The sequence below is a fragment of the Vigna unguiculata genome, chromosome 1, assembly GCF_037176805.1.
Source record: "Vigna unguiculata cultivar grain cowpea cultivar isolate G323 ecotype 2 chromosome 1, ASM3717680v1, whole genome shotgun sequence".
Lineage (NCBI taxonomy): Eukaryota > Viridiplantae > Streptophyta > Magnoliopsida > Fabales > Fabaceae > Vigna > Vigna unguiculata.
This window is the reverse complement of record NC_140792.1, coordinates 9729626-9755939: the sequence shown is the minus strand read 5'-3', so window position 1 is coordinate 9755939 and position 26314 is coordinate 9729626. Positions and strand designations below refer to the sequence as shown.

General features: G+C 35.2%; 2 protein-coding genes across 2 annotated transcripts; both read left to right on the top strand.

The window, feature by feature from the left end:
- The first annotated feature begins 7727 nt into the window (after positions 1-7727).
- On the top strand, positions 7728-15188 carry LOC114194234 (thiosulfate/3-mercaptopyruvate sulfurtransferase 1, mitochondrial-like). The gene is made up of 12 exons (XM_028084353.2): positions 7728-7974; positions 8833-9030; positions 9615-9674; positions 9839-9901; positions 10897-11021; positions 11128-11290; positions 11437-11496; positions 12459-12517; positions 13533-13614; positions 14007-14070; positions 14159-14226; positions 14807-15188. Exons 1-12 carry the CDS (start codon positions 7873-7875, stop codon positions 14900-14902), a joined length of 1140 nt encoding a protein of 379 aa, XP_027940154.1. The 5' UTR covers positions 7728-7872; the 3' UTR covers positions 14903-15188.
- A 3910-nt stretch (positions 15189-19098) lies between these two features.
- On the top strand, positions 19099-21087 carry LOC146888687 (uncharacterized). Its single transcript, XM_085665759.1, has 2 exons — positions 19099-19651; positions 21062-21087. Exons 1-2 carry the CDS (start codon positions 19099-19101, stop codon positions 21085-21087), a joined length of 579 nt encoding a protein of 192 aa, XP_085521885.1.
- The last annotated feature ends 5227 nt before the right edge of the window (positions 21088-26314 follow it).

Genomic DNA, 26314 nt, shown 5'->3' with positions numbered 1-26314 from the left:
AATTCCACATGCACTAGCTCAAACTCATGTATTCCAAAACCAATTATACAAAATCCACATTACATGACACCAAATCATGGAATCAAAACCCAACTTTACAAGCAATGTCATAGAATGAAAGCTAGTTAAAATTGCATTTTGGCAGTCTTGGCCTTTTTCTTACTATTTTGCTAATAACTTTTTTCCAAAAATCTCTAAATGATTTGATTCTTTTTTTCTTAGATTCTAAACTCAATTATCTTTAATTCGATTAGAACATAATTTTAGGAATTATGTAAAAGTTTAATGTGGAAAATTCCAAATATATTTGCAAAACATTGCCAACATCACACACAAACATCTATTACGAATTTACTCATAATGTTTTCCACAAATGTCTAATTGAGTTGATTCTTTACGGGTTGAAAACTAAACTTCAATATCTTTAATTTGAATACTCATACACATATTTTTGAGTTGTAGGCTATTTCCAAATCATATTCAAAATTTAGAGTGATTCCAGCATACGTGTCTGTTGACTATTTTATCTATTACTCTTTCCACATATATCCAATTGAGTTTATTTTTATTGGGTTGGAAACTAGACTTCAATAGCTTTAATTTGAATACTTATACATATTTTTTGAATCTAAGTAAGGCATAGTTTACATTGCAAGATGACGTAAAAATTTACAAAACTAGAGATAGAAAAACTAATTCAATTAAAGCTTGAGGAAGCAATGCATTCACAAGAACATTCATATGCATCATGCTTTCACAAGATAACAACAATTTTCATGCCTTCAAGCTCAAACATGATCAACGAAACCTCAAACCTATCATATAAAACATCAAATTTCACAAACCATGTGGAACACACAATATTACAATGGCAAAACCACTAGAAAATAAAATTGGCTTTCAAATTGAAAAAAGCATTACCAAAAAAACCTCTCGATTGTTCAAAATTTACCATCATTCACAATAATAAACACCAATATTCAAAAAATAACAAAGCCACATGACTTAACTCCCCTTACCTAAAACTCCAATGCTAAGAAAATTTCCAACGACCCCCTTCTTGCTCTAGCCTTCTTCCTACCAAGCTTCTCTAGCTCAAAAAATTCTTGAACTTGTGCCTCCTTCACCCTCACTTTTTTAAGTTGTCAATTAACCTAATTGTCCCCTCATTCTATTATTTTAATTAGTTTAATTATTAAAAAAACAAAATTACACTAATTAAAAATAAGTTAATGCCCACTTATTCTATTTTTAATTTCCATCTAATAATAAAAGAGAAATTAAAATAAAATAAAATAATTAATTAATTCAACTCTTAATGTCTAGTTAAACTCAATTAAACACTTGTTTGTGTTTAAACATGCATAAGACGCACATATAACATTAATTAAGTCAATTAAATAAAACACATACAATAAACATCATAAACATGCATTGAACAAAGGACCTCCCAAACCCAATAAAGATCTCTAACCAACTAAGCTACATGAATCTTCCTTGTCCATATCATGACTCATTAATTTCATGGACTTACTTTCTCGCTCCAGTTTCCATTTTTAATTTTAATTATTTATTTATTTTCCCGAGTCTTATAATTCTCTTCATGATCAACTTGTTATCCTTTTTATAGTCATTGAAAGGATAGTATTTAATGATTTTGAATTTGATTAGCTTTATCAACTTTTTCGTGTCATTCTTTATAAGGAATGAGTTGGTAAATTCTTAAAGTCTTTGAATTTCTTTCGCTAAGGATTTCAATTTTCTTCCTTTCCTTTCTTGAAACAATGAGAGCTTGATGTGGAATCCTTTAAATTTTTTTCTTTTTTCTAATGTTTAGATCTACTTAAAAACTAAGAAAATAAACTACTAGGGATATTACCCAAACACCCCAATCTATTTAGCTGACATGTGTCCATTTCTTTGGCTTTATTGTCATTTGGTGGGCTAAAGTTGGTGTTTATGAATGCTGAATGTTGTTGTTTGCAAAAGTTCAAGTTTACCTTGCTTGTGTTTGTGAATGAAATCCAAATGTGGGTGTTTTGTCTTTTCCCGACATTTTGTATTGGCGACAACACTACAACTGATTTGATTGACTTTCATTTCGAAGACTGAAACTTGGCTTGGAAGCAACGTTGTTTGATAAATATCCAAGCAGTTGCTTTAAGTAGATTTTGTTCTTTATTTCTGGATCTTTCTTGCTTTTCTTTCTGAAGCCCTACTCTAGTTATTATTTTTGTTCTTTTGTGTTGCATTGTTGCTGTGTAATTATTGAATGTTTGAAAATATTTTTTTTGGATTATTTATTTGTGGTTTAGAAGTTTGATGCATTGTTTTTCGGTTTATTTATTTTTGGTTCAGAACTTTGATCCATTTATTTGTCGTTTTTGTTTATAAGTACATGAAAGTTTATATATTACGTGTTTGTTTTAGTTTTATGTTATTTACAGTTGTTTGTAGTTCTGTATTTGTGGATCTTTTTTGCTTTTGTTTCTAAAGCCCTACTCCAATTTATATTTGTGTTCTTATGTCCGTTATTTTTGTTGTTGTGTTTTTTTTATGTTAACTATTTGGCGTATTGGTTTATATGTAATGAAAGTTGATAGTTTTAGTTTTATCTTATTTATAGTTGTTTCCTATTGTTTTGATCCTTTTTTATGGTTGTGTTTTTTTTATATTTTTCTGATGTTTGCTATTATTACATTGTGAAGTTTTCATATGCGTTGTTTAGAAATTTTTTCCTGTTGTTGTAGAAAGTTCCAATGGCGAAGAAGCTGTATATGATTAAAGATATTGATGTTAAGAGGGAGACCCTAAAGCTAGGTGTTAGAGTTGTTGATCATTGGTATGTTCACTCCTATGATCCAAATCTTCAATTGTAGATGATTTTTATTGATGAAAATGTAAGCATTTGATAAATAAACAGGTAATTTTTTTATCCAACTTTTGATTTTTAATTTGTTGTTATTTTGGTAACTTTTTGTAGGCAGACAAGATACATTGCATTATTCGAAAGGAAGAATTTAATTTATGGGATAGCAAGTTGATGGAGGGTGAAATATATATCATGCACAATTTCAAGATACTGAAAAATGAAGGGCAGTACAGAGTATGTGAGCATTCTTTTCAAGTTATTGTTTATTGGAGCCACTTCTGTGAAGTCCCAACCTATTCTCCAAGTTGCGTTGAAAGTTTTTGCTTTTAAAAGTATAAAGGAGATTGTAGCTGGGAATTTCATTCCGTATTTGCTTATAGGTATCACAAATATGTTTACTGTTTTATTTAAAACACAATTTTCATATAAAATTGATGCTAACCATATTTTGTGTATAATGTGTCATTGATATTTGATTGGTATCGTTGAGAATGTCACAAGTAAGCCTCAATTCAAGAATGTTGACTAAAAGAATGTTATGTTTACTTTGTGAGGATCTGCTTTGTGATCCATGGTGAGGTTCACTCATGGAAGCTGCCCTCCGCTTTCAAGATTCCCTATCAACTAAAATGTTCTACTCCAAATGGTGTAGTCCGTTGCAAACATTAACACTGGACTTCAATTACAAGTAGCTTTTTTTTCTTCTCAAAAGAGATATATGCATCGTGTGAATGTTGAGCTTCATCTATGGAATGTTAGGGTTTTTGATCCTATCCACCACCTATAAATAGGTGTTCCTAAACTCTTCCAAAATCACATCTTCACTCATATTTTCTCTTCTCCTACTTTCCTTGTCCATTATTATTTTCTCTTTAGAGCTTGCTTGCTAGATTTAAGTTCCCAAAAAATATTCGAGAAGTTCCAATTGCATTATAAGGGATTGCGCAATGCACCATAGATAAATTCTTAAGGACTATGATCATTTATGCCTAAAAAAACTTTTCCTATTCGTGTTCTCATCAATTTTCACAACAAATACAACAACAAATTAGCAATTTAATTTTTTGAACAATATTAGGGATTGAATAAGTTATTAGCTCAAATTCACAATTTAAAATCATTCATTGAATCAAGTATTTTGGCCAATGATGATAAATTATATTATTCTTTGGTTATTAGTTTTAGGAGACTTGATTATGTTCATAGAAGAAAAAAATTGTGGTTAATGTTTTTGCGTGGACATGAGTATGTTAAACATTGGTGAATTAGTTTCCATGCAAACCCTTTCTGACGGGATACTTAAGTGTAACTTAACAACAAAATTATGGGCTAATACATTTGATTAATATGATGATGTTTATACTTTATTGATTTATAACTTTTTACGTCAATTTCATGGCTAAATTTTTAATTTTTTATTGGAAATTTGGTTTTAAATGTTCAAATTTCAATGTTCTTGAAATGTAATTGATTTTGTTTCATGAAACTCTCAGTAATTACACAATGACTCAAATATAGGATTATGTTGTTACTTGTTTTAATTAAATTTTGAATTCTAATTTGAATTGCATAACCTAAATTTCAATTATACATAGTGAACTAAAGATCAAAATAGAGAGGTAATAATTTCTTACAATAATATTAATACTTCAATGTTAAAATTACAAAAACCTTCTAAGATTCTAAAACATTATCCTAAAATTGAAACTAAGTGTTTGGTTAAATGTGAATGTGTAAGAAATAAGAAAAACATAAAGGAGAATTACATTGTTTTTCTAAAATTTCATGATTTTTCTTTATCTGAAGGAGTTTAGTAAGATGATTAATTTATCTAAGTTATGTTCCACCAAGCAAAATATTGTTGCGGAGTATAAATAAGTATTTTTTTTTCACTTTTGGCCGACCTCGTTCAAGTATTCTTTTGACTACTTATGGCTGATTACGTTTAAGTATTTTCTTCAATAAGTCATTTCTAGCATAACCCAAGTATTCTTTGAATAGGTCACTCCTAGTTCAAACCAAGTATTCTTTCAACAAACTACTAGTGGCTTAACCCAAGTATTATTTCAACAAGAAGTCACTCCTGGCTCAAGACAAATACATGTCTTTATGATCAACAAATCACTATTTTCACTTATTAGAGAGGGTAATGTGTTTCAAAGTATAGAAGGTTTAGGTCTTCTCTTCTAGTTTGCTGGAATGGACACAAACAATGTTCCTACAAAACTTTTAGGTAGACATGTCAAAGTGAGCCAACCCGGCTCACACAAGTTGGCTCACCACGAGCCGAGTTGAAAATATGTGAACCCAACCCGGGTTGTCAATCAAATTAATTAAAAATTCAAACTATTCAAATATTATTGAACAACGTTCTAGCATTTAAAAATATGAAATTGTAAACCTATATATTTAGGAGTAGTAAATAATTATTAAAAAAATAAAAAATTGTAAAAAAATATTGGTATAAGTGAGCCAGGTTGAGTTCAACCCACTTTTGAAAAAACTGAATTTTTCTCAACCCAACCCGGCTCGAACCCGTGGTGAGCCGGGTTGACTCACAGGTTGAAACCCATTTTGACATTTCTACTTTTAGGACATAAAGAAAATTCAACATAGGTTTAGCACTCATAAATAACAACTATCCTCAGTCTTTTTGTTCAAGTAGTGACTTTAAATAGGCTCATGAAGAAATAATCATTGCAATCCCTTTTCTAGCAATTGAGTATCTTTGAACTCATTTTGAATGTTTTCTTCTTTACACAACTTCTTTGATATCTCAATATACTTATCTCCCTACATTCTTTAACTTTTGTACTTTACACAGTGTTTAAAGTGTACCATATTTAGTAGGCAATTAGGTTAGTTTTAACTAGAGATGTCAAAATGAGTTCCAACCCGTGAGCCAACCCTACTCACCACGGGTTCGAGCCGGGTTGGGTTGGGAAAAATTCAGTTTTTTCAAAAGTGGGTTAAACTTAACTCAACCCACTTAATGCACGGGTTAAACGGGTTTGAGCCGAATTGAGAGTGGGTTAACCCACTTAACCCACCAACATTTTTTATAATTTTTTTTATAATTTTTTTGTTATTAATATTTACTACTTTTAATTATATAGGTTTAAAATTTCATATTTTTAAATGTTAGAATGATGGTCAATAATATTTGAATAGTTTGAATGTTTAATTAATTTGTTTGTCAAGTTATATAAGTTGATCCTTTAATCTTTAACTATTATTTTTATAATAATATTTCGAGAATTAGGTAAACATTTTGATTCCACTATTATAAAAAATAAATTAAGTCAATTCACTCTCATTATAATGCAATAAATATATAAAATAAAGTAGAAAATGTTGTAAAAAATGACAAATCACGAACAAAAAAGGATACTTCCTGAGACGTGTAAATTCACTATCCTTAAGGACTTATTTGTGGTGTGCTGCGCAAGTCCCCCAGGATACAACAGGAAATTCTCGGATCTTCTGAGGATCTCAGAACTAGCAAGAAAGTATCTTGAAAGAGTATTTAACCTAGATAGTAGAAGAAAGAAATATGAGAGAGAGGAGAGCTTGAAAAATGAAGGAGAAGATTGAGAGATGGTGTGTTTTGGAAAGCACCAAAACCACCTATTTATAGGTGTGAGTGATGAATGGTGAAGGGCTGGAATTCATAGCACTTATGGAGAAAAATCAATGCATGGCAATGATAAAAAACAATTTCCCTGCAATGTACAAAAAACCCGGCAGCCAAGCTTTCAAGTTAAAATCAAAACGGATGCACCTTTATCATAAAACTTGAAACTGTAGCCGTGATAATTATGGCCTGCAACGAATCTTATGCAATAAAATTGATTATTTTATAAAAGAAAAAATCGTAAGTGATCAAACCCACTAACCCATAAACTCGTGATAGGTTAGACCGTGTTACAAAATTTCTGACTCATAAAAAATAAACTGTGTTGAGCCGACTCTTTTTTAACTCAATCCGTGATGTACCAACTCATGTGAGTCAGATTGTCTCACTTTAAAACCTCAATTTTAACTCTATTTCTAAGAAACATTTGTATGAAACTTCTATATGGCACGAATCTCTTTGGTGATAAATGGTGCAAGGTATAATTATGCTTTGGATATAATCTTCAAACTTAATGTCTATTTGTATTTATCGTTCGATCATCAACGATCACTTGTTAGACAAAGTGAAAAGATCTATATGATGTTTTATCATGAGACAAAATATTTGCACTCAGAATTGCTATACATCTATTAAATATATCTTTTTTATGTTTTAAACTTTATTTTATATAACACTTAAATGAAATTTATAAAGTGTTAGAATTTTAACAGAAGGCTTTTGCTTAATAAAATTTAGATATATCCATTGTATTAAATTAATGTAGAATTCTGTTTGATGTTTATGCCACTAAATCATTTCATCAATCTTTCAACTCTGTATAATATGCTTCCTGTTGAAATAAGTTCGTGATTAGGAGACATTTTCGAAACATGTGATTGGTGACCAATTCAACCCCAACATATCTATCCTATTTTCACTTTTTCTTTAAATATAAATGCTAGAATAATAATATTTATTTATTCATACAATACTTATTAAATTGACAGTGTAACTTATATTTATCTTCCCTTAGATAAACACTTGAATTAAATTTTTAAAAATAAAATAATAATCATCCATAAAACACTAAAATTCATTAACTTCAACATCCGTAAAACATTAAAACTCATTAACTTCAACTAAACAAAAAGCCTTTGGAAAGTAAAACCACAATTTCAGAAAAAAAAAAATGGAATTTCTATAAAATATTGCTTAATTCATGAGCAGTGGCAGTGACACCTTGGGCTAAAGATACCCTGAACAAGGAAACAGCATAACGCAGACACCTCTATTGTCCGTCATTGTTATTTTGTTTTATCTTTTGACGCAATCTGTGACCGTTCGGGTTATTCGAGGCCACTCTTTTATATGGTCGTTGATCAAAATGGCTTCGACCCTTTTCTCAAAGATGCTTTCGGGTCATCGATTGATCCACCATTCGTCGTTCCTCACTCAGCAGCCACAGTTTCTCTCTTCCTTATTCAGTGTAAGGTTCACCCCTTCTGTCTGAAATTTCATTTGGGTATCTTTATTTCTCTCTTTGTTTTTTAACTCCTTTGTTAATTTCCTCCTTTCAAGAGCGGACATTTTGTGCCCGTGAAAATTTGGTCTTTTTGTGATTTTTAAAATTGTTTCGATTTGTGGGTATCAGGGTTGCGCGTTTCTCATTAAAGTTTTTACTTTTGAGTGTGGGGTTTGGGATTTGCTTTGGTCCAATTTTTTTGTTTGTGTTCTCTGTTGTTGAACAGTTAGGTGATATGCTTTAATGGCAATTTGCCATGGCATATGCTTCATTCAACTTCAATTTTGTAGTGTTTGGTTTTAAGTAAGTGTATCAACTGAAGTACCCATCAGCATTTTCATAATACATTGGCATGGATGGCTGGGTCTTTGCTTGTTCCTTTTGAAGTAAATACTATCTGGTGGGGATGAATTTTAATTTTATTTTGTCTTATGAACTGGATTAAAAGATTTCCAATTTTTCATCAATTCGAATGTAAGTATTAATTCTTTTATGGGTGCATTTTTAATTGGTAATTTATGAATATTAGTGAATCATTGGGAATTTCATAGAAATCGCTGTTGGTCTTTGAAATACATATTTGTGCAATAACTATATATAAATGAGACAGTGCAAAATCCGGAGCTGGTGCTGTTATGTATAACATTTTATTGAAGAAATTGAAAGAGAGGGTTTTCAATTATATATTAGTGATAGTATGAAGACTTGTTCATCTCTTATACTAACAAACCAATGTTCATCGGTATAACCCATTAATCTATTTCTGCGTTGTTTGTTAATTTGGCCGACATATTATTGTAAAATTCACCCTTTTACTTGCAGAAACGGCTGTTTTGTATACAAACTGTCTCGGTCCCAGTTTCTACATCCAAAAACAGCAAAACAACTGGTTGGGTTCCTTGTATGGCTTCTTCCTCAGTTGGTAGAAGAGCTGCATATTCTACACAATCTGTATCAACAAATGAGCCAGTTGTTTCTGTTGATTGGCTTTATGATAACCTGAAGATGCCAGATATCAAGGTACTAAGGTTTACTACTTTTATCAGATTAAGCAAACAGTTTACTAATTTTATAATATTTGGGAAAATGAAATTTCACTTGATTTTTTTAATTACTAATTGATTGATCTCTACCACTATCATGCCTAACCATATATCTCACTAGTGACAGCTCTTGTCAAACTATACAGTATGTGTGTTATTTAACTAAAGTGCCCTGTTCTTTTGATTGTTAACTTTGTAATTAACGATCTAGGCACTGGTACAATCACAGTATTTCCAGTTAGAGAATGGTATTGTTTCAAGAGTATATTTTATTAGTTGATGTCTATTAAAACTTGTAAACATGGTAGTTCTGGTTTATAGAACATTCTTAGCACTCAATCACTTATTTAGGTGATTATAAAGCTGTTTGTTTAGGATTTATATGGTCAATATGCTGTGATTGGCATCAATTGAATTTATTTATAATTCTTTAAAACTCCATACTACATATGCATGATCTGATAAAAAAGGAGCCTTTATATCATGTTATCCTTATATGCTATCGAATTTGAATATTAATTAACATACTTAAACTTTTCTTGCCTATAATTTGTGTTTCAGGTACTGGATGCTTCATGGTACATGCCAGATGAACAGAGGAATCCAATTCAAGAATATCAGGTATCAGCATGATTTTATTGGAAATCACATTCTTAGAGCATCAAGTTTTGGAGTAATTGAATGATATACGATATCACTTGACCATGTTCTCTTGCATGTACTTCATTATATAATTTTAACTTCTTTTTTCTACCGTTTTCACTTAATGTGTAATTCAATAACAGGTTGCTCACATTCCGGGTGCCCTTTTCTTTGACGTAGATGGAATAGCAGATCGTACTACAAAGGTAATCCAGTATCTCTATTTATTTCATTCGTTTTATTGTTTTTATGAAACACATTTATTTTTGGTTTCTTATACGTTAACAAGGTTTACATGCATAGTATGTAACATTCTGATCTTTCAGTGGTATACTACAGAAAGTGGATGAAGAAAGAGAAATAACCTAACTAGATACATGTCAGTACCAACTGTCAAAGGATATTTTGCAATTTCAGTGATCTTAGAATGATGACTGAATGTTTTTCTTTACTTCCTTTTGATGGATACTGCTTTACTATTTCAATTCTTGGGACTCTTTCTTTTCTATTTATAAATTATAGTTTTTTGTTAGAATATCACGGTTATTCATTTTCTGAAATCTTGTTCTGTGAGTAATCTTATTGGTTTCATGATTGTTTTATAGTCTGTTCCTGCCCTGTGTGCTATATGTCCTGTCTGTTAATATAATTCATTTTCTCCATTATATCTAATATGTTGATAGAACTAAGTATTATTGAAAGGAAGGTGTGGAAACTAGCTCTGATATTTCAGAGGTAGCCATCTGTAATACAGAGCAAAACAACAAAACAAAGGCTGCAAAATAGATACTCAAGAGTTCCAAATACAAGGGAACTCCAAGACTCCTCCTAATTCAATTCACTCAACAATTTGCAGCTCTTCAATTCTCACCCCCCCTATTCATATGAATTCCATATTAATTCATGGAACCAGTGATTCCTGAATCATTTGATTATAATCAGGACTCAGTCCTCTCCTTTCAGCTTGTGACTGCTGAACTTGCTGTTAACAACCTCAACATCCCCTTCTTTTTTGTCTTTTCCTCTGCTGTGCAAACCATTCCACCTGTTCTCTCTTGATTTGTCTTCGTATCAAGTGGCCTAATTTGCTCCCATGGTCCATTCATATCAATGGAAGATGGCCCACATATATTGCTCTTCTTCTATAGATATGAGTAAAGGGTTTATCATATGTGAATGCTAACTTGTATTCATTGATCAGTTACCACACATGCTGCCATCTGAGGAAGCTTTTGCTGCTGCTGTTTCTGCCCTTGGCTTAGAGAACAAAGATGATTTGGTTGTTTATGATGGAAAAGGGTTATTTAGTGCAGCTCGTGTTTGGTGGTAAGCCTCAGTGTTTAACAAAAGGGAACATTAATACATTGTGTAGATTGTGGAAACATGGATTTTGCTAAATATTTGAAGTAATGCATCTTCTTTCTGCTTGAAGGATGTTCCGAGTATTTGGGCATGACAGAGTTTGGGTGTTAGATGGTGGCCTGCCAAGATGGCGTGCATCAGGTTATGATGTTGAATCTAGTGCTTCAAGTGATGCCATTCTTAAAGCCAGTGCTGCAAGTGAGGCTATTGAGAAAGTATATAAAGGACAAACAGTGAGTTTAGAATCTTTCCATATATTTTAATGTGATTTCCTTAGTGTTTTGTGTTCCAATTCTTTTAGTTTGATTAATTGTGTAGAATTTGACATTTTTACTTTGTTTTAATGCATTAATTTTCTCATATAATTTTTTCTTGCTAGGTTGGCCCACTCACATTCGAGACTAAATTTCAGCCACATCTTGTTTGGAACCTTGATCAGGTTGGTTGCTTTAGAAATAAATGTATTGTGTCCATTTTAGATATATAATGTTGACAATATTGATGGTCGTAGAGCTATCAAAAAGGTTTTTCCTCTAGAGAGTCCATAATTAGTTATCACAAGGATGAGGTTAGACTGAAGTGGCAGCTGCAATTTGGGAAATACTTAAGCAGTTTGAAACTCTGAACCCAATTTTATAAAGGACTATTTTCCTGCTTTTTTCATTATTCTAAGAATTTAACTCTATTTGTCAATAATTGAATGTAGAAATATGAACTCTGGCAATTTAAAGTAATGATATGAAATAAGTGGTGGCAAGGTCATGTGAAGCCATAAAACCTTTTATTTTTTAGAAATCTTTAGCTTAAATGTAATTGAATGTAGAAAATATGAACTCTGGAAATTTAAAGTAATGATATGAAATAAATGGTGGCAAGATCATGTGGAGCCATAAAACCTTTTATTTTTTAGAAATCTTTAGCTTAAATGTGATACCATTTACAAGATGGTCATGGTATCTGGTAAACCTCTCTATACAGTACATTGATGTTTTTCTCTGGTCAACCGAAGTCTTGATACTCATACCTTGATGAGTTTTTATTGGTACACCAAAAAAACTTAAGTTGGCAGTTTATGGAACCAATCCTGTATATCAAGGAAAACGTTTGATGATCATAGGTTTGACATCATCGTTGTCTAATCATAATAATAATATATCTTGAATTTGAACTTGGTAACTGCAGATAAATCTACAGAAGTATTCCTAATTCATGTTGCAATCTCTAGAAAAGTTGAACACATTTATGGTCCATGGAATTTTTTGGCAATATGATATTCTCTTTGAAATGTTTGGTCTATGAAATACCAAAATTAATTAAAACTGGAAGAGGCATCATATGTAAGTTGGACACTTATAAATATATTGCAGGTCAAATGATTTATTATTTTTTATTTCTCTTCAGGTAAAGAAAAATATAGAGGACAAAACTCACCAACACATAGATGCCCGATCAAAGCCGAGGTACTGTAGTTAATTCCTTTTGTATTTTCATATCATCACGTGATATGCATTTGACATACATGTCTATATATTTATGCATGTATGTATGTATATGCTACTTAAATGGTAAAAAAATACTAAATGATCCAAAATCAAAGACATATCCATAATCAATTATCGAAATTAATATTCTAAATTCATAATCACTTTTCATCTTGGGCATAGTTTATAATATGAAACCAACAAAAGTAAAAAACATTAGAGGTGAAAAGTAGTAGTCCACCGAATTTTAAGTAAGTTGATGTACTACACTGAAAAAGTATTACTGTACCAAATAAAAGGAAATAGATAAGGGGCTGTGGTTTGTGAAATGCATAGGAACAGAGGACTGTGAACTTTGAAGAGTTTACACTCTACACAACACTGAAGGATGTGGCAGAGAGATAAGTTGCACACCGTGCAGTGTGTGAACAATATAGTATTTTCATGGTTGGGCAGATCAGCAGAGGATGCCATACTTCGGCAAAAACGTTGCCGAGTCTTGGCTCTCAGTTTGAACTAGGTCAAGTGTAAGGTGTTTTTGTGTGGATCATTGATGAAGGGTTTCAAACTCTATTGTTTCTAATGGCAAAACACACAAGAAATCATACAAGAATATAAAATGGTGGCTTGCAAAACTCAGAAAAGGAGGGCAAAAATGTTTTTTAATAATCCTGTTAACCGTGGTGCTATAACAACTCAACTCCTCTACGTTAAGATTGTGGCATGACATATGCTGTTTTATAACGTCAAAGGTGCATAATAACTAGTAACATGTACAAAATGAAAACTGATATTTACATAATAGATGTTTACCCCTCCTCGTGGGAGATATCTTAATCACTTTGGTTGTCATTGCTGTATGTCAGGAGAATTCTTATCAATGTTACTCTATTGATTTATTATTTTTTTCTCTTAATGTAAGAAATGTTTCTTACTCAAGATTTTGTTTTTGATATGCGTTTCTCGGATTTAAGTAGATTTTGTCCTTTGGCAGGTTTGATGGAGCTGTTCCAGAGCCCAGAAAGGGAATCAGAAGTGGTCATGTACCTGGCAGCAAGTGCATTCCTTTTGGCCAGGTGCAGCATATGCTCACCTAAGGCATTTTAGATTTAACATTTTATAGCATTTTTTTTTTCTAGCTAGGCTTCCGTATATGGGTGTGTTTGGATAATCAGCTTAATTAAGCACATATTCAAGGAGAGCCTTATCACATGAGAACATTTATGTTTGAGTGGAATTGTTGAAATTGAGAGAGCTATAGAAATAAACTGAAAAAGGAAAAGCTTATGGGAGGTTCTCTTAGTGAAGAATGGGGGGGTCTAGGTCTCTATATCACTATCCTAAACTACTACTCTATTATTCATCAGTATGATCTTGAGCCATATAGTTTTGTTGACTGTTGGTTCTATCAGTAAAGATTACATATTTGTTAGACTATTTTATCAATGTTATTTATCTTAATTTACAGATGTTAGATAGTTCATATACATTGTTACCAACAAATGAGCTGAAGAAGCGATTTGAACAAGAAGGTGTGAATGTCTTCCGATGGATAATTGTTATACTAAATCTCGCATTTCATGATCTTCTTACCTCTGACTGCATTAAATTGATCTGCAGGAATCTCTCTCGATAGCCCTGCTGTTACTTCATGTGGAACAGGCGTAACTGCTTGCATTCTTGCATTGGTACATCTCCCCCTCTATTTGGATGAGTCTATATCTATCTGTTGCTTTGTGAAAGAGAATATATAAAATTGCTTCCTTTGTGGATTGCTCTATGGTTGTAAAAAAGGAAAATTTGCTTAGAAAGGATTTTCATTAGGCAGTCCCTTGGCTTCCATTTATCATTTACTTAAAACGAATATTTTTTATTCAGAGAAGTCATACCCTCCTTTGCTTCACTTTGTTCTTGTCAGATTTTTTATCATTGTATTTTCCCTATTGGTTTTTCCAATTTGCTTTCTTTCATTGGTTTTATTTTTAATTTTGATTCTCCATCCTCTCCTAGGTCTGCTGGTACTTGTCTTTGTTAGATTAGATTGGACATGCCTATTCAGTCACATTTGAATATCTTGAACTAAAGTTTGGAATGGAAAACATGATTATAGATTTTTAATAGTTCAACTTCCAACATATGCATGCATGCTCTTTTAGTCGTAGTAATTTCCAAGACTAGAGGTTTCATTCAATTTTTTTTCTGTTTTAGAGACTTGATAAAAAGGGGAAATCTCTTTTCCTTACTTCAGATTATAAACTCTTTTTTCAGGGTCTGCATCGTCTTGGAAAGTCTGATGTTGCAGTTTATGATGGATCTTGGACCGAATGGGGAGCACAAGCTGATACACCTGTTGAAATTTCATAAATGCAATACTGCTAGATTTTCATGCCACCAAAAAGCATCTGCAAGTGAAGGGGAATATCCAATTGTCAAACATCTTTGGATGTCAAGATTTCTCTGCTACACTGTTTGTTGTGGTTGAATTGCCAATGGTTTCCATGTTTGATGTTAAATCCTATCACGTGGCTTTTGTGAAAATAATGATAGGATTTTTCAAGAAAGCCTCAGAAGTGGGAGTTTGTTGGGAATGCTAAAATTTACAAACAAAATATTCTGATAACATCACTTCAATAAATTTTTCTTTGAAATATGTGAATTGGTGAAAACTTAAATTTATGTGTCATCTCGATCTAGTAGAATTTTGAATGAGAAAATTGTCACTCAATGAAAAGTTATTGCTATAGTTTAATATTGTCTACAAATAATATTGCCCTTCAAAGTGTGCATAATCAAAGAGATATGTTGCATGGATTGCATGGATGAGTATCAAGCACAATGAGACTCAAACAAATTTATTGTACTTGCACATTGTTAATAATTTAAAAAGAAAACACATATAAGCAAATAGAATTTTATATGAACACAACGATGTTCAATAAAGGATACAATAAATAAGATTTAATTAGTAATTTATTTGTTATATTTAATTATTTGTTTTTATAATTATTTTTCCTCAACATATGTTTTTTTAATAAAATTAATGTGATTTTTTTCATTAAATTGTCACTAACAGTATTGTAAAGCCCAATTATTTTTGCTCCAATGTTTAAAGGCTTGTTTTAAATCAGTTGGACCTAGGGTTGGTCTATAGGGTGTTCAAAGCTCCTAGAGCATTCTAACTCACTCATTCTCCTGTTTTCCTGAAATGAACCAACTGTTTTCCCTCTCATTTCTCTCAACTGAGCTTTGATAGGGTTTTAGATCCTATTTGTCTTCAAGTCAGCTCAAACCCACTTTTTTCGCTCACGTAAGTTAGTTTTCAACTCTTACTCTTTTTCCTCAGCTGGATCCTTCTTGTGGTTCCATTTAGGGTTCATCGTAGTAACCCGTCCTTGTTTTGATGTTAGTGCTTTTAGCTTGTGAAGCTGTCCTTGGAGCTGTGGTACCATTATGTTAGCTTAAACCCCTCACAATAGTTCTTGATAAGGTAACGGAAGTTAGGGTTTCGATTTTGGATGTACTTTGCTTGTTTTTTTAGCTTTGTTTCGTGCTTATGGTGTTTGAATGATGCTTAACATGATATGAATATGTATTTTGCATTGCTCTAGATGAATCTATGTGCTGGCCTGTGTGAATAGTGGAGGAAATATGATAATCTCACCCAAGCGAATGGAGCTCACCTAAGAGAAAGTATCAGAACCCTCTCAGGTGTTGTGCAAGATGTCGCTCAGGCGACGAGCTCCTGTTTTGAGCGAGAGTTCATCTCGTTCAGGCGAGGAGGTCTCGTTTAAGCGAGAGAATGCGACAAAACTACTGTTCGACTTTTCGAGCTAATAGCTAGAGATACCAAAGTGGAATGGGATAGCATTGCTATTGACTTTGTTATCCATTTGCCACAGACTGTGAGGAGTCATGATGCCATCTGAGGAGTCATGATGTCATCTGAGGAGTCATGATGCCATCTGGGTTATAGTGGACCGTCTGGCGGGGGACACGTGCCGCCAGGCGCTGCCAGCTCCCAGACCGCCTGGCGGGTGTCCGTACCGCCAAGCGCACAACGCCTAAAAAATTCTCCTCGCTGCAGGTACCGCCTGGCGGTATTACCCTCACCGCCAGGCGCCCGCGTAACAGTGACTCCCTGTTGGGTAGATATCGCCTGACACCACAGACCTGACCGCCAGGCTCTGCGCTATCAGGCACTCTCTGAATTCTTCTCTATTGCCTGGCGGAACCGTTCCCTCCCGCTAGGCGCTGTATCAGTACAACAATCTCTTCTGGTTCATGTTCTCTATCTCAGATTTCTCTCAATACTACTAGATTTCTGGTACTAAATGTAAAACTTACCATATAACCATAACACATCATTTCTTAAGAATTCAGCCAACCACAATGTACTCTAACCATTTATGTTCCCAATTCTAGCAGTCCCTATTCTAAGACTGTATTATGTGTAGTATTAAAAACCCAGGCTAACCAACTTGCTACTACAAATTCAGAAAATTTGTTCATTACTCCAAGCAATAACAATTCTCAGATTAATAGCTTGCTCTCATTTTACCATGTTCAAGGTTTCATACTTGCTAAAATTAACGCATCATCCCGTGCCCTTGCCTTATTTCATTCTTCCACTCACTATTGCAATTAACTCAACCCCACCACAGCCAACACCACCTGATCCAAACTAGATTTAAGTCTTCCCCAGGATGCTGACAATTCTTGTGCTATTATATTCACAAAACCTACCCAACATACTTGACCACAATTAAAGTAGAAATAGCTCATGACTTATTCCTTTCCCGACCCGAGTTCATCGTATTTTATCTCATTCTTTCCAGAATAACTACCCCGATCCTCAACATTCATCTCGTCAACGCAGTATTACTACCTCTGCGTCGGCGCCTGGCGGCGAAACCCGCGCCACCAGGCGGTGTATACCCCCCAACCAACTTCAGATCTTTTCCCAGACCCCGTGCCCCTACCACTTCACCATTCTTTGCTATCTACTGTATTCTTTATCCAAATTCCATCCCAGTCAAAGTAATTAAATTCCTAGTGACTTCATTTAATTATTCTAGCTGCAATTTCACATGATTCAAAGTCTAATTAAACAGCGATGTGCCCCAACATTCGACCACAAAAGGTTTTCATAGTACATTATCAAATTAAACATTAAACCATGGTAAACTCTGCAATGTAGCAATCCAAATCATCAATCCTCAAGTGGGACTACACTTTTACCCGATTAGAATCATTCCAGATCACACAAAACATCCAAACCGAGCCAATTCGACTCGCGTCGCCTAGCGGGTATGCATGACCGCCAGGCAGTTCATCATAGAACCTAGAAACTGGGGTACTGCTCAATGGCGCTTGGCGGTACAGGGATTCATCGCCAGGCAGTTCCTCATGGAACCCAGAAAATGCACTAAAATGACATGTGCCGCCTGGCGGCTATGAGCAGCCCGCGAGGCGGTTTCTGGAGATTTTTCCAGAAACGCGAAAACTCATACAGTTTACCAAAATACACATACAGTGGTTTATGCTTTCACACAGAATAAATTAAAACATGCAAAGAAGCGGGTTCAGCTCCCCTAACCTGGTTTCCTATGCTAAACTTGGAAATTCAAACTCTTCCTTTGATCACTAATGGCCACCCTTGATTCTCCTCAACTCAGCCTCAAAATTCACTCACGACACTCCCCTCACTCTCACTTTTCGTCTCTGTTTTCTAGGTATATTTTCAGCCTTGCAAAACCTTCCCTAAACCTTCACTTTTTCCTTTTAAACTAGTGCTTTAAGCTAATCCAAAGATCAAAAACGAAAATGCACCTAATTATGTTTTAATGGCCATTCATTTCTCATTATGAATTGTGGTTACAGCCACCCTTGGTTGCTGATTCAAGTTAGGTTTCCTTTACCCCTTCCAATTCCATCCAAAGTTAACATTAGCAAAAGAAAAATAAAGTTTAATTTGGGTTTCCCAAGACTTGAACCCATAACCATACAATTACCAAATCAATATCAAACCATCATGCCAATTCATGTTTCACGCTAACAATCATCATCCAATTAACATATTATTTCACAACATGATTATCATATATTTAAAATAATAACAAATAATAACACAAAATTGGCATACATAGGACTCGAACCCAAGTTCTCTCACACAATCAAAGTACTCTCAACCACATGAGCTAGCACTTTTCCACGTCACACCAACCATAATTTAATGTCATAAATGATTTGCCCACTCGCATTTATTAATTAATTAATTATTTAATTAATTAAATTCCACGGGTCTTACACCGTTTAGCATAGTCTCAGTTAGAGATCCACGATTCACTTCCTATTTCTGGCAGACATTGCAGAGTGCCTTGGGCAGCAAATTGACAATGAGTTCAACTTATCACCCCCAGAATGATGGTTAGTCCGAGAGAACGATCCAGTCATTTGAGGATCTCTTACGGACATGTGTGTTGGATCATCTGGGTGCTTGGGATGAGGTCTTGTCCTTGGTGAAGTTCACCTACAACAACAACTTCCATGCAAGCATTGGCATGACGTCATATGAGGCTCTCTATGACAGGAGGTGCAAGACGCCCTTGTCCTGGTACCAAGATGGGGAAACAGTGGTTGTGGGGCCAGAGTTACTAAAACAGACTACAAAGAAGGTCAAGCATATACAAGATAGAATGAAAGCATCCCATAGTAGGCAGAAATCCTATGCTGATCAGAGAAGACCTTTGGAATTTACTCCTAGGGACCACGTCTTCTTGAGAATTACCCCGACTACTGGGGTGGGAAGGGCGATTAGCTTGAGGAAGTTGTCTCCTAAGTTCATTAGTCCCTATCAGATCTTGAGGAGGATTGGACCAGTGGCTTATGAGATCACTCTACCTCTTCAGTTGGCCAACCTCCACTCGGTGTTTCACGTTTCACAGCTAATGAAGTATGTGCCTGACCGTGCTCATGTGTTAGAAATGGAAGATTTGCGGGTTAGAGGAGATCTTTCAATGGAGGTTCAACCTGTTGGTCTTGGTGGTCGCCAAACAAGGCAACTCAGAGGGAAGTCCATCAGTTTAGTCCAAGTTGTTGACATGAGAAGCCAAGGTGGTTTGCTTCTTGAAGATTTGATGAAGATTGAATGAAGCTCTTTTGAACTATCTTGAAGCCATTACCATTTGAATGAAGTATACATTGATGAAGGAAAGGAGATTTGATGATATCCATGGTGATCAAGGCTGAAATGTGTGCTCTCCATGTAGTTACGTCATTATGAAAGTGTATTTGTAGTTTGTAATTCATGTTGTAGACCTTGTAGCATTAATTAGATGTAGTTTGATCTTTATTGTGTTTTTAATCTGTTGAATGGTTTTTCAACAGGTTAAAATGTCTCTTTTAATTTGTTGAATGACTTTTTAACAGGTTAAAAGGTTGGCTGCAGTAGTCTTAAACTACAACAAATTCAATCAATTGATTTAGTTTTTAATCGACTGATTTCACTTAAGTCAAGTGAAATCAACCGATTGATTTGAAAATCAACCTGTTGAATTTCGTAACAGTTTGACTATTTAAGTTGTGATTTTCGAAAGAGAGGTCTGTTGATCATTTTAGAGCACGATTTTGTTCTGGAAACTTGTGGAAACTCTCTCCTTCGTGATCATAGGTGTTGCAGCTGTTGAAGATTGATCTTGGATAAATTCTTGGAGCTTTTGGCTTGGTTTGAAGCTTGGAGAAAGTGGTTTGTGGTAGGCAAGGCTGTGCTACCACTGAGGTTTGATCTTTCTGAAGCTTTGTGTGTGTACCTGGTGGTTTTCCAGGTCTGCAAGAGGGTTCTTGCTGTGCTGGTGTGATTCTTGTGTGATTCAAGAATCTTTTGTGGTGTTTTTGCATATTTTGGAAGTGTAAGGGTGGATACTTTGTAAAACTTTTGAAATAGTGCAAAGTCAAGCTAAGGTTGCCTTGACAAACTGGATGTAGCTCAGGTTTGAGTGAACCAGTATAAAATCTCGTGGTGTCCTCTCTTCTCTAACCTTTTTCTCTTGCATTTTCATTTTAAAGTTTCAAGAACTTGTGCTTTAATCATCTTTTTCATGTTCTTGCATGTTTTCATAACATCTGCAGCATTGAGCATGTTTGTTGTGAGATCCAGGAAATTCATAAAAATTAATAATTAAAAGAATATAAAGGATGAAGGGTTGAGACTACCTTAGGAGAGTTCTTTAATAAATCCTAAACAAAGAAACAATGTGAACCTAAGTGGTTAGAGCACTTAATTAGGTTGAAGGGACTTGGGTTCAAGTTCCGAGCATGTCATTAGTAGATGTATTTAATTTTGTTGTATTTTGCTATTATATTGTGAATGTGAAAGCATGATTTAAGTTTATACGAATGGGCAAATTGAGATGAAACATATGATAGCTTGTTGGTGTGCATGTGTTTGATGGGTAGAAAGGATGTGGGTTCGAACCTTGGGTTAAGGGAAATGGACTCTATCTATATTTTTGTTTTTTTTGCCAGGTGAGGGAAAATCTGAAAAACTATAGGAATTCCCTAAGAAAGCAGAGAGGTGTCAGTTTAGGTGCACTAAACAAGAATAATGGTTATAAAACTTAAAAATATAAATTTAATTCGTTTTTTTATTTATTTTATTAAATTGGGCTGAATTGGGGAGAGGGAAAGGAGTGTGTGAGAAGGCAAAGAGTGAGAGTGAGTGATAGCAAAGGAAAACAGAGAGGAGGCTGGGAATTTTCGTGCTCTAGAGGGTGTGAGTGAGGGTTGAAGGAATTGAAGAAGATACCTTTAGAGGGGGCCTTGGACAACAAGCACCAATCGTTAAATTGCAATTGGAGCGAGGATCCGAGGTAAGGGAAGCTGTTCATGTGTGTTAATTGTATTTTTTTTCTCTGTTCTGGTATGATTCTGTGGCCTGATATTGTATTTACCATTTTCGCGTTCAAATTCGTAAGTTCTGGGCAAAATTTACCAGAACCGCCTGGCGATTAAGGGTGCTCCGCCAGGCGACGCAACTGTCGCAGGGGTTTTCTGGGTTCTGTGATGAACCGCCTAGCGGCCATGGTGGACCCGCCAGGCGGCGTGCACTGGAACTGCAAATTTTGACCTGTTTTGATGCTTCTGTGATATGGTTGAATTGTTGTAATTATATAATACTGATGATGCTTTCATTGACGTGATTGAATACTGATTTAACGGGTGTATGGAAATCCGATCAGTGTGTATTGGTTGTAGGAATACTATGGTGTATGTTGATTACAATTTGGAATTTAGAGGAAGCAGTAATGTGTTATTGAAAGTCCCAATTAGAGTGCATAAAATGATCTGTGTGTGCTACTTAAACTAATGCATGTGGTTAAATCTGCGATGAGAAATTGAATTGGAAATTTAGGGGTAATAGGGTTTTTCTGCAGATGCGGGAAATCTGGAATTTTCAGGTTTCTGATGTGCCGCCCGACGGTATGCTATGTGCCACCAGGCGATATTGAGTGGCCAGTGGTGATTGGCGCGCTCAGTGGGTTGGGGTGTGCAGTGGAGAATCACAGATTTTAGTATAGGTGTTGGGGAATGATTTTTAATATAAAATGGGGGTACTTGTGCGGTGTAAGAGTCACCTAGTGGGATGGGTTGAGGCATGAACTATATTATGTGGACTTGAGATAATCGAATGAATATACTGGCAAGATTGTTTTGGTACCATCGTATGCTTGTTCAGAATGCTAGTATGCAGTTGTGCTTTTATGAAATGTATGATATATTGATAATGGTTAAAGTGTCATATTAAGTGGAAATAGAGCATGCGAATGATTTGGGTGGTGAGTATTGCTATAAACTACCTGTTGGGAATGTATAATATGAGAGTAGTATCCTTGTAAGGATATGAAGTAATGCTGATAGTGGTATTCGGGTCATAGTACCGCATGTGCAAGTTGGGGACTGATTTGTGTACGTTTAACTTCCAATAATCATGAATGAGTGCTTACTTGGTTGAATGCTTGTGAGTGGATGAGTTGATGATTTGTAGTACTGTAAATATTGGTAGCTAGTGATCTGGATGTGAGATTTAATGGTTGAATGTGCATAAAAATCTGTGCAAGTGTATAAACCAGTAGAGGAGTGTCCTTACTGGTGTGGCGCCCGGCGGTGGGAGAAGCCACACCAGGCGATAAGCCACATAATAGAGAGAATTGGGAGGACAGGCGCCCGGCGGTAGAAAGACACCGCCAGACGGCCTGGAGCATTTCGCCTAGCGGTTCCTGGATAGGCACCAGGCAGGAGTGTAGTGGCAGGGGTCTTTTGTAGATGGTTTTGCATGGACGTTTTCTTTCCTCTTTCTTGGTAGCTTGGTCAGGGATATGCTGGATTGGTTACGAGCGAGGAGGTTCGTAACGGAGTTGTGAGATGCGTGATTGATGCGGGTGGGGAGGTCCGTATCGGTTGTACTCTTGTATGGGGATACGAGCGGATAGGTTCGTATGTTCCGAGCTCACACCTGAGGCTACTATGAGCGGGGAGGTTCATAGTAGGTGTTCACGCATGTTGGACTATGAGCGGGCAGGTTCGTAGAGTTGGACTACGGGCGGGGAGGTCCGTATAGTTGGACCACGAGCGGGTAGGTTCGTGGGAGCATGATAATCCCTAAGGACCAAGGTTGTAGTTGAATCTTACTCATATAGGTTATGAGATTGGAAGTATATTGTGATAACAAGTGTACTAAACTAAGATTAATTAAATTAGATTGGGTAAGGGACAGTTTATTTTATCTTATGATTGTATTGCGTGTTTTTTTGTGGCTCACCCTTTCTTGTTTGTGTGTTTGTGTTTGGCGATGATCACATGACTTGTTACGTGGGAGCAGACGTGAATTCAGGTGATCATGCTGATGCTTAGCGATAGAGCGGGGCTACCGATGGGGGATTTTCTTTATGTTATGCTTTCCTATATTTTGTAATAGACATTATGACGTTTTATGTATTATGAACTTGTAATAAAGATGAGACAGTATGAATGGATTATAGCGAGACAAGTTTTAAATTTCCTGCGCTTGGGAACTTATTATAATGTCTGAATTTCTTAAAGTATATTTTGTGAAAATAAATTTTATCTAGTAATATCCATCTGGGGTGTTACATTTGTATAATCATTTGGAACTAGTCTTGATCATTCTTGAGCACTGTTTCTGGTTTGAAATTCAAATTCGCATTTATGCATTTTTCCCAGTATTTCAGTTGACTGTTTTTCTGTTTCAATCGATTGATTATACCAGAACAAAATATGTTTAGTAAAATCAATCTGTTAACTCTGTTTTTGATCAACTGAAAGTGTACAGTTCAATACTGTTTGCATCCTAACTTGGTGATCTATTTTGATTCAATTAAAGGTAGTTTTTAGCTTACAAAGATAGCCTAAAATTTTAAACTAGCCAATTCAACCCCCCTATTAGTTTTGAAATGGTTGAAAAGCCAAGAAAGGGGGGGGGGTTGAATTGGCTAGTTAAAATTTTAGGCTATCTTTGCAAGCTAAAAACCACTTTTTATTGAATCAAATAGATCACCAAGTTAGGATGCAAACAGTACTGAACTGTACACTTTCAGTCAATCAAAAACAGAGTCAACAGATTGATTTTACTAAACAGATTCTGTTCTGTATAATCAATCGATTGAAACAGAAAAACAGTCGACTGAAATACTAGGAAAAATGCAGAAATGTGAATTTGAATATTAAACCAGAAACAATGCTCAAGAATGATCAAGATCAGTTCCAAATGATTATACAAACATGCTCAATGCTTCAGATGCTATGAAAACATGCAAGAACATGAAAAAGATGATTAAAGCACAAGTTCTTGAAACTTTAAAATGAAAATGCAAGAGAGAAAGGTTAGAGAAGAGAGGACACCACAAATTTTTATACTGGTTCACTCAAACCTGAGCTATATCCAGTTTGTCAAGGCAACCTTAGTTTGACTTTGCACTATTTCAAAAGTTTTACAAAGTATCCACCCTTACACTTTCAAAATATGCAAAAACACCACAAAGGACTCTTGAATCACACAAGAATCACACCAGCACAGCAAGAACCCTCTTGCAGACCTGGAAAACCACCAGGCACACACACAAAGCTTGAGAAAGATCAATTGATTTAGTTATGGCTTCAACATTGTTCAAAAGAGCTTCATTCAATCTTCATTAAATCTTCAAGAAGCAAACCACCTTGGCTTCTCATGTCAACACCCCTTCTTGACTTTTCAACCATTTCAAAACTAACACAAGTCATCAGGGACAAGAGGACGGGTGACTCTACTTGGGAGTTAGAGGAGGATATGTGGAAGTCATATCCGCATCTGTTCTCTAGTAAGTCTCAATTTTTGAGGTCAAAAATTTTGTTGTTGAGGAGAATGTGAGACCCCCTTTTTATTACTCTTTCTTTTTCTCCTCTGCCCATCCACAAAACCCATATTCTCTCTAAAACCATTCACACTCTGCACTCATCTTCTTATTTTCCACTTTCTCTCTAATCAGAAGGCTTGAGCTCCCATTCTGAACCATTCCTCTCTTCCTATTGCAGCAATCTGGCCTAAGACTAGTGCATAACCTCTCCCTCAAGTTGAACATCTTTCCCCTACGCGTAAGTCAACTTCAATTTCTCCTTTCTCTTCAATTTTTCAAATTCTAGATTCTTCAATCTTTCTAAGTCGAATTAGGGTCCAATTCTTACTCCTTGTATCTATAACCCAACTCCTTAAGTTGTGCAATTGAGGTACTTCCCTGTTGAGAGTTAATCTTGCAAGTGGTGATTGTAAAGGTAAGGGAAGCTAACTGTTTTTCTTTAATTTCATATAGAAATCATCCCTGATGACTCTAATTGCATGATTGGGTGTGAATTGGTGCTTGTGTTGTGTAAATTGAGTGTGTGGTTGAATTTGTGCCAAATTCTGGGCTGCTGCATGTAAGAACAGATTGGGAATCTGGTGTTTTTGCCTAAGCGAGCAGAAGAAAACACTAGAACCTCACTCTTGTTTCTGCGCGAATTGTCGCCTAGGCGAGCTGGTTTCGCTTGAGCGAGAGACACTCATGTCTAAGCGAAACATCTTAGCCTGAGTGAGAATTCGCTCAGATTTTGAGTTGCCCTCTGTTTGCAGCCTCGCTTAGGCGAGAATGACCCACCTAAGCGAGATATCCTTCTCGCTTGGGTGAGATCTTCTAGCTTGAGCGAGAACCACTGCAACTGAGTGTTTAATTCTCTGTTTTAATGGATGAAGTTATATGTTTGAGTGTCAAAATGTGAAATTAGCCTATGATATGCTTAGATTGTTGTGACTGGTAACATGTATGGTGGATTTGCATGAATTTGGATTGTGAGAAGATGTGGTTGAACTAGAATTTTAAGGAAAATTCCAAGGAGTATGTTTTAGTGTATGTAAGGACATAAAGACTCACTATTGGAGGTATCCTGAAACCTCAATAATCATTCACGCTCAGATAGAGCAGAATGGATTGTGTCGTGAGGAGTAGTAGGAGGTCCTAGTCTTTAGACTTGATCAAGTCTTAGACGTGAAGGGGACTTACCCTGTGAGTTGTTGGGTGATAACTCCTTGAGGCCAAACTCTGCAAAGTTTGGGAACCATCACAAGTGAATGCCACCAAGAGGTCTAGTGTCACTTACATAATCCGGATATTGAGTCTAAAGTCATGTATTTGTGCTGTGTTGTGGTGGTTTAAGTAATTTTGGTGAAAATGAGAACAATTGCTTGATAAT

Coding starts and splice junctions, on each gene's coding strand:
- LOC114194234 (XM_028084353.2), top strand. CDS start 7,873: ATGGCTTCGACCCTTTTCTCAAAGATGCTTTCGGGTCATCGATTGATC. Junction 9,902..10,896: donor TAGCAGATCGTACTACAAAG/GTAATCCAGTAT, acceptor TTCATTGATCAG/TTACCACACATGCTGCCATC. Junction 11,022..11,127: donor AGTGCAGCTCGTGTTTGGTG/GTAAGCCTCAGT, acceptor TTCTGCTTGAAG/GATGTTCCGAGTATTTGGGC.
- LOC146888687 (XM_085665759.1), top strand. CDS start 19,099: ATGACGTCATATGAGGCTCTCTATGACAGGAGGTGCAAGACGCCCTTG. Junction 19,652..21,061: donor TGTTGACATGAGAAGCCAAG/GTGGTTTGCTTC, acceptor TTTTTTTGCCAG/GTGAGGGAAAATCTGAAAAA.